The sequence below is a fragment of the Aythya ferina genome, assembly GCF_964211825.1.
Source record: "Aythya ferina genome assembly, chromosome: 13".
NCBI classification, from domain to species: Eukaryota; Metazoa; Chordata; class Aves; order Anseriformes; family Anatidae; genus Aythya; species Aythya ferina.
This window is the reverse complement of record NC_140311.1, coordinates 16,039,357-16,052,474: the sequence shown is the minus strand read 5'-3', so window position 1 is coordinate 16,052,474 and position 13,118 is coordinate 16,039,357. Positions and strand designations below refer to the sequence as shown.

Here is a 13,118-nt window from a genome sequence, read left to right as displayed (position 1 = left end):
CTGCTGAATGCTTGACACAGTAATTGCATCTGACTAGAATTCTCACTTCCTAGGACCAGAAATTAATTTAATGGTGATATTAGCAAGTGACCGGTGCTGTCTCTGATGGGAAAATCCGAGCCAAATACATTTATCTGTAAAGCTCAGAAATCAATTTTCTTTGTGAAGACTTTCCCACACGAGTTGCTTTGCAAGATGGTTGCCAAAACTGAGAGCTGGCTGCCACAACAGCAGCTCCTCCACCTGCTGCTGCTGCTCTTACTCATGCAGGCCTTGTAAATCTTAGTGCAAGTTTCCTGCTTGGAAGAAAGACTTAAATACACCCATACTGGCGGACATAACATCTGCCAGGCACATTTGCATGCAGCCGTTTGTAATTACTCCTTTCCACAAACGAGGTTTGTGTCTGAAGGCCCCTCAGTTATCCGCGATGGTCATGGGAATGAGTTTGGGACTTCTCGCTCTGGGGCAGAGGAGCTCATGGTGGCAGGGAGCAACCTGCAGAGAGCTGCGGACGCCCCATGATTTCAAAAGGTGAGGCAGATGCTGAAGCCTTGGTTGAAATGTTTGGGAACAACTGATAAATGCAGCAAATGCAGCTCCTGCCCAGCATTCCTGATCATCCTCTGCAGGAGTATCGAGCAGGGGAGCAACTGTGCGAAGACCTTGGGAAGAATCACCCTGAGAGTCGGCTCCCTCATGGAAACGCCTTGGCCAGACGTCCAAAAAAAACCACCCCTACAACCTTGAAAGATTTCCAGACATCAACAGAGGGAAAGGGATTGCAAAGCTTCCAGAAAGTAGGTCATATTCAGAGCAGAGAGTTTATCTGGGAATACACTAACTGCTGCTCAAAGGAGGTAGGTGGGTACTGGAAATACTGCTGTGGCCAATGGCCCTTACATTCCTTAAATTCCTTAGGCAACACTGGATGGATCAGGAGGAAAAAGAAGAATGGTAATTCCTGGTAGCACATGATAGCCTGCTGACACCCTCCTAGGTCACCTGCATGTATGGCTGGTGGAAGAAACACAATCCAACACAGGAATGGTGAAAAGAAAGATGGGTTTTGAGACTGTGGGCTCTGCCTTGTCTTTAGGCCAACATGGGACACAGCGGCTGGAACGAAGCAGTCCTCAGCGCTCCCCAGTTGACAGCAGGGCTGCTAGGAAGGAAACTCAGACTTACATAGGGAGGGGACGTGTTGCTTTGCGAGCAGCAAAATAAAGAATAATTATTAACTAATGGCTACAAATGAAAGAAAGTTGTTACCTGGGCTAAAGATGTAGTTTTGGTACTCTGTCTGGGTTCAGCAGCACTACAGCACGCCCGGAGGATCAGCAGCTTGCACTACAGGCACACACAAGGGTCGGGGACATGCAAGGAGCAGCGTGCTCTGGTATCTCCAGCACGTTGGTTGGCTGGAAGCACAAAGCTGATGAAATTTTTGCAGAAAAAGAACTGGCTTTCGCCAGTTCTTTTCTGGATACTGCAGGAATTCATGTACCAACCTCCTGGACCTGACATGCACCTGCTGCTATCAGAGAATGCCACTAACGCCTCGCCTCAGCCCAGAGGGGTGAAGCTGATTCCAGCCAGTATTTGCCACATCGAAATGATCTCATCACCCACGGCATGAGCTGGTGAGTGCTGTGAGCCCAGCGCGTGACAAGCTTTGTAGACAATTGAGTTCAAAGCAAACAATAGAGAATACCAACATCCAAAACTGTCACAAAGCTTATGGAGCCAGGCTGTATCTGTTCCATCAGAAACTCATGAGGCAGCATCTGCCAAGCCAACGAATCCATATGCATTAACTAGGGGATTTGAGAGCACTGAGCTGTGGCAGCTGCAACGTTTTACCAGTGAGACAACAGGTATTAAAGGTGAGGAAGATGTGCAGGCTACTGCTAAGAAGATCAGGAGGAGCGGAAGATCTTGTCTGAAATACACTCTAGTCTTCCTCAAGCCTCTCAGGGTATCTAGCACGCTTTCATCAAGCTAAAGCAACTGTGATATATTTGCATAAGAAATTGGTTTTAGTTCCTTATTTATATTAAAAATCTCTTTTGCCAATAAACAGGTAAAATTCAACCATTATAATTAAAAAACAAATGTTTTCTCAAATAGACCGTGTCACAATTAAAGATGTGTCACGCCTACTAATTTATTGTACCTGAAGAAAAGCCACACATGCAGAAGACTTACTGAAGAGGAAGATTCACTGAGATGTGCCAGGATAAATGGCACCAAAGCTGAAAGTTTTGATCAGACTCAGTAACTACACAAACTTTACAAAAAATACAGGTCAGATTGAATTTTCTCACTGCCTGTCTCTGGAAGACCAGGAGTCCTGTTCAGTCAGCTGCTTTGGAAGCCTCTGAAAGATTTAATTCTCCCTGCATACAAGGCAGAGGAGCTGGCAGCCCTGCACCAGTCTGGACTCTGAGACCTTCTGGAAATCTGAAACTTAGGCGCTTTGCCTTGCCCTTCTGGACTCCAGCAACTTCTTTTCCCTGAGGGTTTGTGCAAGTGGGACATGAAAGCATCTCGCAAGCCACGTGCCACTCTCCAGCACTTCAATTCCCATGACTGGCACCAGGCTGTGCTGCAGCTGACCCCGCGACGTGGTGCTCTGCCCACCCCGGCCAGATGAAGCACCAGCACCCCCGCAGACCTGCCATCTCCCATCTCTTGGTAGTCTGCGGGTCCTGTTTCATCTCCTCAGAGGATAATTTTGAAGCCCAGGATAAAGGAGGCTGACCCCTGGCTTCCTGCACCTTGATATAAATGCTGCCTCCCTAAGAAAGCTGCAGGGTCTGGCACTGGCACAGATGGGGAGGTTTGGGTGCCTGCTGTGGTCTGCAACAGCAGAGCCTGACGCAGGGTCAAACCAACACAGGCTACAAATCAGTCTGATTTATTTTATATAGGATACGTGACCCCAAAACATGAGCTGACACTCCTCTGAATTCTGCCCTTGAAAAATGTTTCTTAACAACTTTAAGGAGAACACTATCAAGATGGGGAAGTCCAGCTGTAGCCCCCTCTCCCCTCCTACCCCATCACTCTGAAATACAAACACTGCAGTTCGGTGCTGGAAAGGCAGATGCAGAAGGAGACAATACAACTTGGCGTGGTCCCTGTGCCCATGGTGTCGGGCTCACTGGATGAGTGACCCCCCTCTTCCCCATCACCCTGAAGCCCCCAGACCTCAGTAATGGCAGCAGGGCCCACCCAACCCTGACACGGGGCTGGTCCCTGCCAGGAAGACCCAGAACCACCACGCTGTCTCTGAGGTGGCAGAAATGTGCAGGGTGCTTTCCTACAAAGGCCTCTCTTGTGGGACATTGCCTCTTGCACAACACAAAATGCCTTCTGAATGCATAAGGGAAGAGGACACAGCAGCACTGTTAGCATACTGATCCAAACTCTCGAGCCCCAGCAGTGAATTGGGGCAGGGGGCGATGCTCGATACCCCTCTGCATCAGACCCAGCACAAGCCAAACTGGATGCTGCCTTACGAATCAGAAATTCAGGACCACAATCAAAGTTTAGGAGGTCAAGATTAAAGAAAATATTAAACCCAGCTGTACATTTCCACTCATTTTGACAGTTCTCCGAACATCTGACGTTGTTATTGTTGCTTGTTTTTTTGTTTTGTTTTTTAACAGAAATGGGAAAGATGTGAAAAGCACAATGGGGAGGGTTGGGGGGGGGGGGGGGAGGGGGGAAGCACACGCGTTCCAGAAGGCAAAATTTCAGTCAGCCGTGACTCAGGAGAAGCAAGTGCCACCCACTGAGCTGCACAGGCCGCGGCGCGGCAGCGGGCAGTGATGCCGCGGTGAGTCAGGAGCCACCCACGCCCACACCCCCGCGGCTCCCTGAGGCGCTGGGCGCTCCTCGGAGGGCTGCCACACGGCGCAGGCCTCACTCAGCCTCTCCTCGGCCTACCCAACGTGACAGGAGCGCAGCCCCGGCGTGCTCGGCCGCGGACTTCCGAGCTCTGTCGCTTTGCTTTGAACAGCTGTGAGGATAATGAGCTGGGATCACCTTACCGGGACTATGGCAATACAGCTCTGCTGCTGCTGCCTAACACAGTTGCTCCAAAACACAGCCCATCTGCTGCTATGAATGCTGCAACGCATTGGTTCTTCACTACCTTTCTCTGCCTTCGTGGTGGGTTTCATGGCAGAGATGTCCCCTAAAACACGGCAGCTACATGAAGATGAGGTTTAAAATCCGTGTCCCTGAGTGACAGCACATACACCCTGTTCAGACCAGACTGCTGGCTGGTATTTCTTCAAGAGGCAACAGTCATCACTTTGGTGCAGTAATTGAGCTGTCTGCCCAAGCGCCAGGCTTCATAGTTCATACAGAAATTCTAGGGTTATCTAATCTCAGATCACATGTTGCAGCCAAAACCCAGAAGCAGAAGTGAGGCAACGAGCCAAAACAAGGGGCACATGAGAAAAAGGCATGAAATGAACAAGTGGAAGCTGGATTTGCTACTAGCATAAAAAACCCTCTATCATGTTATACTCACCATCCTGTAATTCAGTATTTCTAGCATGTGGTGCTCTCCGTGTCCTCCTCTGCACATGTAGCAAACAGCCACCTTGCCCTAAAAACCACTTTGGAATGGAAAGCCTGTCCCCAGCATGTCCTTAGCAGTGCTGCTTTCTCCCTGGATGTCCTTACCTTCTTGCAGAGAACCATCTGGTGATCAAAGAGAAAGAAAACACGCTGCTGGTTCCGTCCATAAGGCTGGTAAATCCAGGACATCTCTCCCGTGTAGATCAGCTCTGAGCTGCGGTCCAAGATATCGTCTCCCTGGAGGGCACAGAGAATGAGGCCATGTGAGCCACTGCTCCCAGCCACGGCATGTTTCTCTTTGCAGAACAGGAAGGGGCAATAATTTTAAAAAGATTTTGGCCCTTTTGTAACTCTCAAAGCTGCCCTGTCTGACTTCAGACCACAAACTGGGGATGGGGGATCAACAAAAGGAAATCACTTGAGTGGGACATTCAAAGCATGGCCATTATGGTTCTCCCTGCAACGAGCAATGGGACAGCACAACCACTGCCGCAGGACACCGTCCCCAGTCCCCTTGCTCTGCCACCCCCAGCTCTTGCTGCAGGTGCCCATCCCACAGCCCTGCGGGGCTCCCTGGGGCACGAGGACTCCCGTCTGTCCCCACAGCCCCTGGCTCTGCCCCGGCAGAGCACCCCGCTCTCACCAGGCTACTGCAGCTCCCTCACTCTCAGCTGCCTCCAACCCCTGCCTCCTGCCCACTTTGTGCTTAGGGCAGCAAATTCCCCGTCACCTCCTCTCCCTGTAGAAAAGGATCCCCGTGCAAGTGCCCCCTGGAGGTATCAGGCCAGCTACCAGTCATCTGCAGTGGGATATCCATTCCCTCACCGGTGGGGCTGCCAAAATTCACCCCTACAGACTGCTGCCTCTCCTCCCACCCTATCAGGCAATGACAGTCCCTTCTCCTGTGGGTTGTCAGAGCTCCCCAGCTCCCAAAATCTATCCAGCCCCACTGCTGGCAAGGCCTCCCCGGCCGGCTGCCAGAATGCCCTCACCCTTTCTCTGCCTCCGGCTAACGCTTGTTTTCCTCTCCGAATTTTTTTTTAAGGATTCATGAGCAGATGGTCTTGAAAACACAGCGCTCTCTCTCCCACTCTCTGAGAGAACAAATGCAGTCACCCTCCACTAATTGGGATGAGCTGGACTTTTTAAAAAGTTAATTAAAATCTATTTATTAAAAATGGGTGAATTCACCACCACCTGCCCTGTGGGCATCTCTCACTCTGCAACACCACAGAAGGAAATAGGACGACTTCAGCTACAAGGTAAGGACCAGGATTTGAGAATGAAAAACGCTTTCTTTTTTGTTTTTTTGGCTCTGAAACTAGTGCAGTGCTGGCTTTGATGCCGAACTAGAGCCAATCCTAGGATGGGAGCATCCCAAAATCTAATCCAACAGCTTGTAAGGGTTCAGCCAGCTATGGGGGGCATCTAGATAGACACGCTATTCTGGTTCCACTTACACTGGCAGGTGCCAAAGCAACTACGAATCACCCCACTCCTCATTTCTCGGTGAGGATTTCAGACTGCTGTTCAGGTAAATGTGTAATTAACCTCTCAGCATTGATTGGAAGCAACTGTCTGAGTCCCTGGGCCCTGTGACAACAGCAACTTCATTAAGTCGCTGCATCATCGCGCTGCAGCAGACTTCCAAATCGCCTCAGCGAGGTGCTTATCTGCCTCTCTATCTCCCTTCTGTGGCTGTAGTATCCCAAGGCCTAATTAGGGATAACTTCCCAGGCACACAGGGGGTCATTCCCAGAAGGGATGGGCCTTACGGGGTCTCAGAGAGGTGGCAGGGCCCAATCTCAGTGGGTACCTCCTGGCCAAAAACCAGGGACCGAGAGCTGCTGAGAAAGCTCGGGCCTAGGCAAGGCCGTGAACAAGAAGCCTCTGAAGGAAGCACACAGACTGCAGAAACTGGGGGCTTTTCTGACTAAACGTGAGCTTACACGAAGAAGATTAATACAAGCCTACGGAGAGGAGCTTTTATGAGAAGGGGCAAGCCTAGAAAGGGCTGTCTGCTAAAAATAGAAACCCAGCTTTGTCTTTTACTCCTGTGGTAGCATCTCAAGCCTGAGGATACACAGAGGGCTCTGTAAACACTTCTACTTGATTAGCTGAATCCAAACCGTGTCGTCCCTGCAAGCCATTTAAAACAAAAAAAGTCAGATCTGAAACGATAGGGTTGGTATTGCATTTTGCATGTTGTGAAAATGTTGTGAAAATTGTGTTCCTTTTCGGGCTGTCCCGCTGCTTCATCCCGAGAGCAACACCTGAGCTGGGGCTGTCCCGGCTCCAGACCACCCCTCTGCCCGAGCCCACCTCGAGCACAGCCCCCAGCTGCTACTGCTGGGCACAAAATCCCCTTTCCTAGTTAGCATTCAGCGAGCAGGGCTCTCTTCTGCCTGACACTGCTGTTCTTTAATTAGAGATTGACAGGCTGATTAGCACTCTGGGCTACGGAAAGATCAGAAAAAGGAAAGCAAGAGAAATGTTGTCCTTTTCATCAGGCTCATTTTTTGATACCTTCTGTTGCTGGGGAAAGGAAAAAAAGGAAGAAAAGAAAAGATGGATCTGTTTCAGTCCCTGTTGTGATTTTTTTTCCCAGGAGGGTTTCTCATCAGGCTGTCCTCACTTTGAAAACAGCATGTTTCGTGTCATTCTTGGATTCAATAACGTAATATTACGCTGAAGCCAACTATAATATATTACATAATTAAGGGCACCGAGTCTTGATTTAAAGGACCAGTAAATAACAAGAATGGGAAGAAGTTTAAAAGGACAGTGTTCATTATATTTCTCAATTATATGTATTTTTCCCTTCATGTAAATATAATGCTCTTGAAACCTGCCAAAGTGGCAACCCACAGGAATCTCGGGTAGAAATATCTAGAAATCTACATAAACCGAAGTAATCTGCTTAAATAGCAGGTTGAGACTAATGCAGGCTGATGAGCAAGGCTCTCTCCGGTGCCAAACACCCCGCTGCTGGCTCAGGGACTGCCAGTGATCCCCTCCCAGGGAATGTCCATGGGATGGGGAGCCCTGCCACATCGCCTCCCTCCTCTGAGAAAGACCTGCCCCAACGGTGGGCTTTGGGGGAATAATGTCTTTATAGTGCTATGTACACGTTATGCAGTGACCTTTGGGATCTGCAACTCTCCCAGAGGGGCCAAGGAGGGACTGAGCATGTAAAGGCTGCCCACAACAGGCTCTGTCTGGCCCGTTTCAGGTCTGATCCAGAGGAGACTTTGCACGCTGGGCTGAGCCCACTCCAGCTAACTGCGTGCACCAGTTTTACCTACCTGCCTTTAAATGTCACTGTTTTGATCTAAGGATATTTAACTGCAAGTAAGAGGATGACGCTGAGCGAAGGGAAATAGAGGTTGAACATCAGGAAACACTTCATAACAACAAGAGCTCTCAGACACTGAAAGGTCTCGGCGGGAGGTGGTGGAAGCCCTATATTCTGCGCCATTAACAACCGAAAGGACAAAAGGCACTAGAGAATTTAGTGTAGGCAGGGGCAGCACCTCTCTAGGTCTGTTTATACGTTGGAAATCCAAGTTACAAAATAAAAAAAGTGAGTCACACATGGTAACAGTCCAATCCAGGGTTTTGGGTCAAGACCATGTTCCTACAAATTATACAGGAACACATTTCAAAGTGATTGGGATTATTTCTAATTTACAGCAGTCAGTGAGATCTGAATCATCCCTGAAGATTTCGCCCAGTCATTACTTGCACAAAGCTACCAGAGCTGCCAGTAATTCCTCCAACTTCGTGCCCTGGCTGCCACAGCACAGTTATCAGCTGCCACTAAAGTCAGACCGCTCTCTGTCGGTCCCATTTGCGATTTAAACCAGCAGCCCCTGCTTACGTGACTGCCTGAAAAAAAGGTCTGGCCTTGGTAGCTGAAGGATGTTCACATTTGTCAAATGCTGACCCTGAAATTCACCTTCACGGGGCCGTGCAGAAAATCTTGAGGGATTAAAATGATTCCTGAAACACACAGGCACAACTCCACAGGATTCAATAAAATCCCTTCTGCTCAGATTAGCTAGGACATGCCCCCTGCTTTTTAAATTTGTTTTAGGATCAGCAATATGTGTGCATTCCCAATAACACCCTTTCCTTGCAAGAATACGTGTATGCACACTTTGTATACAAGTTCATTTCAAATATGCACTCACTAAATATTTGTTTTGATTTTTTTTCTCTTTTTAAAAATCTATTTCCAACATCCTATCACAAAACACAGGTAAATTCAGAAATTAAAATGCAATTTCAAATCAGAAAGTCAGCATTGCTAGTATAGAGATGTTAAGGAAAAACATTTTCTAAATGAAGTATTTCAACGTCCTTAAACATTTACCCTTGGTTGCTGCTGAAACAATTCACCAAGTGCAAAATACAGTAGTAATTAGGGATTATCTCTATCTTGTGCCCTGCATGAATTTCTGGTGGGGGGAAGAAAAATGCCTGAACTGTTTTTCTCCTCATTCCTGCTTTCTTGTAGTTGGGTTTGCTGTTTTTTGTTTTGTTTTGTGATATTTTTTTTTGGATTGTCTCAAGCAAGACTGTGCTGTACTCCAGATCCATGCTGCTATTGCTTGCTTGCACTGCTGTGCCAGCTGGAGAGATCAGGAAGCCACTGTGACACACACACAGGGACGGAAAGGAGTGCTTTTGGGTACAAAGGCTAATTAGAGCAGGAATAGGGCCACAGAAAGATGGGAGGGTAATGCTGTGGGTTCCTGCCTCCATTTCAGTGAGCATTTAAAATCAGCTGGATAAGCACTTGCAGAAGCATGAAGTTGACTTCGGGTCACCACCTCTCAGCTGTCCTCCACCAAAGAGAAATCAGGAGTCACAGTCTTCTACTCTCCAACCTAGATAACTCCCCACAAACTGGAAGAGAATATCTACCAGGAAATCCCTCTTCTGCTCCGTAACAGCCTAGCTGTAGCAGAGGTAGGCTTGAACCCCTGCAGGTTGGGCAGGAAATGGAGCCTGGGAGATGTGTCCTGCAGACAGAGATCAGCTGAGTGGGGGGGTTGGAAGTTAGCAGCCTGGGCTTGCAATGCCTGCAGAGAGCACCTGCAGATTGAGGACAGAGCGAAGCATCAGATCTGACAGATCTGGCATCCTGCTCCCTTCCTGCATTATACTACAGCTGACTTCTGAGTGGTTTGGGTTTGTTTTTGTGCATCCTCCTGGCCATTACACGGACATCTGTGAAGTGGAGGCTGGATCTGATGATTCAGAAGTTACTTTAGGGGCAAGAATACAGCAAAGTCCTCTGCTGCATCAAGCTCTCATCCTCTAGTGTTCTCACCACAACTCCACGACTATTCTTGATCCAAAACATAGTATAAAAATGGCAAGAATGGTGCTTTCCTTTGAATGGGGACAGCAACTATATTCCTATTGGATCTCTGAGCAGCAGCAACAGCAGGTTCTGTTATATTATGAGAAGCTGAAGGATGGTGCTGTGATATTGTGCTTGGAAATTTGGAGAAGTAATTGATAAGCCCCTGGAAGAATGAACCGGCAAGTTCCCGAGGATACGATGGAGATAAAGAGTAGGTACAGCTATGCAGGAATGAATTATCAAGGATACAGCTAAATAAAAATGAATTATCAACTGAGCTAATGGAATAGAAAAAGAAACTGCTATCCCACTGATCCTGTGTGGAGGTCACCTTGGCTTTCCATTTGCACATGAATATTCACTGACTAGGAATTGATCCGTCCTTAATCTAGATTTATTTACAATGAGAGCCCTGGCATTTCTTACAAATGACACACATTAGCTCATCACATAGAATATACTGAAGGCTGAAGATGTATCCGATGGTCCTGTGCCTCCTTGAAAGCAGTTTTCTAATTCCGAAAATGAGTCTGTGTGTCAGTATTAGAGAATGGTTTCTTCCCAGTAAACAACAATAAAACAATCAAGCAAATCATCTGCATTCTCTCCTCTCACTGACGGTCAAAATTTAAGAACCAGCTATGATTGCTGCATTTATGTGTTTTATCAGGAGATCCAGGCTTGAATCTAACCCTTGTTATAGCAATGATACTAATTCAGTCAAGGAGGATATGCAATTAGGTGATGTACCTGCATTTCTCTCCCTCTGCTCCCAGCCTTCCTAGATCTTCCCCTCGTACCCCCCCCAAAAAAAAATAATAAAAAAAATTAAACAAACCATGCATCTTTCCCATATACTAACTCATACAGTGTTATCCCATTGACTTGAATGTGGAGTTATTCCAAATCTTTGTGACCATAAGGAAGAATGGAAGCCATGCCACCACTACAAGTACCTACTTACTAAACACATGGCTCGATGATTTAACACAAAGAGGGATTTACAAAAACATTTGTCCTGGGTCTGCCTCAAAAACCCTACTCACAGATTACATTCATACAATGATTCAAAAACATTCAGGGATTAAAAAAAAAAAAAAAAAAGGAGAACAAGTGTTTAGCTTGGATTTGTCTTTTAAAGCACATGGCAAAAATGTAGGAGAGCGAAGGCCTGCTGGTGGGGAATCCCTCGGCTGCCTTTGCCTTGCCGGTACTGGCCCCTTCCAACCCCTATGACTCTGTGATTCTGTATTCTCAGCTCATTACCTACACCGCAGCTACACAGAGTTGCTTCAGACACATCTTTAAGTGGAAACTCAGTTTAAATGTGCAAGTAGCATCTCTTCAATTCAGCGTAACATTTTGGCTTCTAACCATAAAAACAGAAGCTTTCTCCATTTTTTTTTTTAACCTGTCCTGATTTCCAGGGCTTTTTGCTACCTCTCTTCCTACTTCTTCCCCAGTCACAGAGCACAGAGACAGAATGCACAGAGTGTCATCTAAATCTCTCGTACTCCCAGAACAATGGCACTGCAATCACAGAAGTTAATTCAGACTTGTACTGATGAAACTGGAACTGGACCCTCAATGTTCTTCAGAGTACCATTAATGCTTTACATCCCCAAAAAGTATCATCTCCAAAGTCTGTAAGTATGACTCCTCTGTTCCAGTTCCAAGGTCTTCTCCAACAAATACCCAGACCAGGTTGTGTGAAATGAGCTCTGCAGTCTAGGGTAATTCCAACAGCTGCATGGAATTTACTTTTCCCAGGTTTATAGCATCTAATCAGGGCCGAACAGGTACTGTACCTCCCAGTCCAGAACGGAGGCCTGCCATTGAGCTATCTTGTCAATGTTCTCCAGTCTCCGCTTCCGCTCGTTGATCTGTAGAGTCATGTTCCTCATGACGGCAAGAGCAGCAGCCACATACCTGTAGTCACTGTCAAACACAAAACAGAGTCCATGAAATAGAGAAAATAGAGCCTGATGTGCAGTGGAAACTTTCAGCAGTCTATCATCACCAGCAGCAAAATCTCACCATCCTTTTAGAAAGAAATGAAGGGAGGATTTGCCACTCATCATTATGTGTTTTTTTTTCCAACTCCAATATCTTTCTGGATCATTGAAAAAAAAAAAAAAAAAAGCAGCTGGCTTACAACCCAAATAGTGTGTGCATGAGTCAGAAAAGGCCACAGCTTCTCACGTGGTTTGCACTGAGGCAGCCCCACTGGGAAGGGTCTGCCCTCTGCCACCCCAACCTACAACTGCTGTGGCTATCAGTCTTTAAAGTCTTAAGGTGCTTGCTAAAGCACATCCTAAAAGAAAGTCTGAACATTTTTATGGCCTGTCTCTGGGCCTGGATTTTTATGTTTTTAAAATGAATATTAGAAAATATTTTTTGATTAGACATCAGCCAGAGCCTCTTCCAAGCTATAAGGTGATTCCAAGAGTGCCCCAGAGCATAATCCAGTGGCATTCACTCATACTGCAGACTTCAGGTGAGCAAATCAAAAGAATTCTTTGTATTTTTTTTCCCCTGGACAGGCCTGTGAGTGTAATAACACAGAGTGAAAATAGCTTCCCGCCAGGGCCAGCAAAGATGATGATCAGTCTTTTCAAAAAGTGATGGCGAAATCAATGCTATTGATTTCCACCCTGTGCCTTCTTTTCCATTCCAGGGAACCTTAATGTTCATTTTAATCGGAAAGACAGACAAGGCCAGCTGCCATAATGCCACCGTAATTTATTAGTAACTTAAGGGCTGATATTGACTGCTGACTAATGAGAAAAACTGTGATCTTGGGCAGCTGCAGGGAGAATGGCTTTATTGATTATTGCTGAAGGATTGCACAGGTGACAGCTAAAATAGGGGTGAGTGCTGTGAATTAGAGTGGATCTTTAGGTCCATTTCCCTGTTTGATCCATACAGGATAAATATTAAGAAACATTCGCAATACAATATACAACAGAATATTATTTGCTATTTTGCCATCCTTTCTTGGATGAAATCTTGAGATCCGTTTTCAATTTTTATTCAGTTCTCCTGTCAAACTTCTAGCTGGGCTTAAAATAAATCCTACAAAATTCCAAAGCATCACGGCTGGTCCTTCAACAAAGTGAGGGAGAATAGAGGATGGGCTGACACACAC

General features: G+C 46.8%; 1 protein-coding gene across 18 annotated transcripts in view; it reads right to left on the bottom strand.

The window, feature by feature from the left end:
* Positions 1–13,118, bottom strand: part of ARHGEF9 (Cdc42 guanine nucleotide exchange factor 9) — a 178,806-nt gene that overhangs the window by 31,130 nt on the left and 134,558 nt on the right. For all 18 annotated transcript variants that reach the window (XM_084535003.1, XM_084535016.1, XM_084535015.1 and 15 more), the window contains 2 exons: positions 11,779–11,908; positions 4,702–4,833 (listed from right to left, as the gene is read on the bottom strand). In XM_084535003.1, the coding sequence (XP_084391129.1) occupies positions 4,702–4,833; positions 11,779–11,908 (262 nt within the window). The remainder of the gene's footprint in view (positions 1–4,701; positions 4,834–11,778; positions 11,909–13,118) is intronic.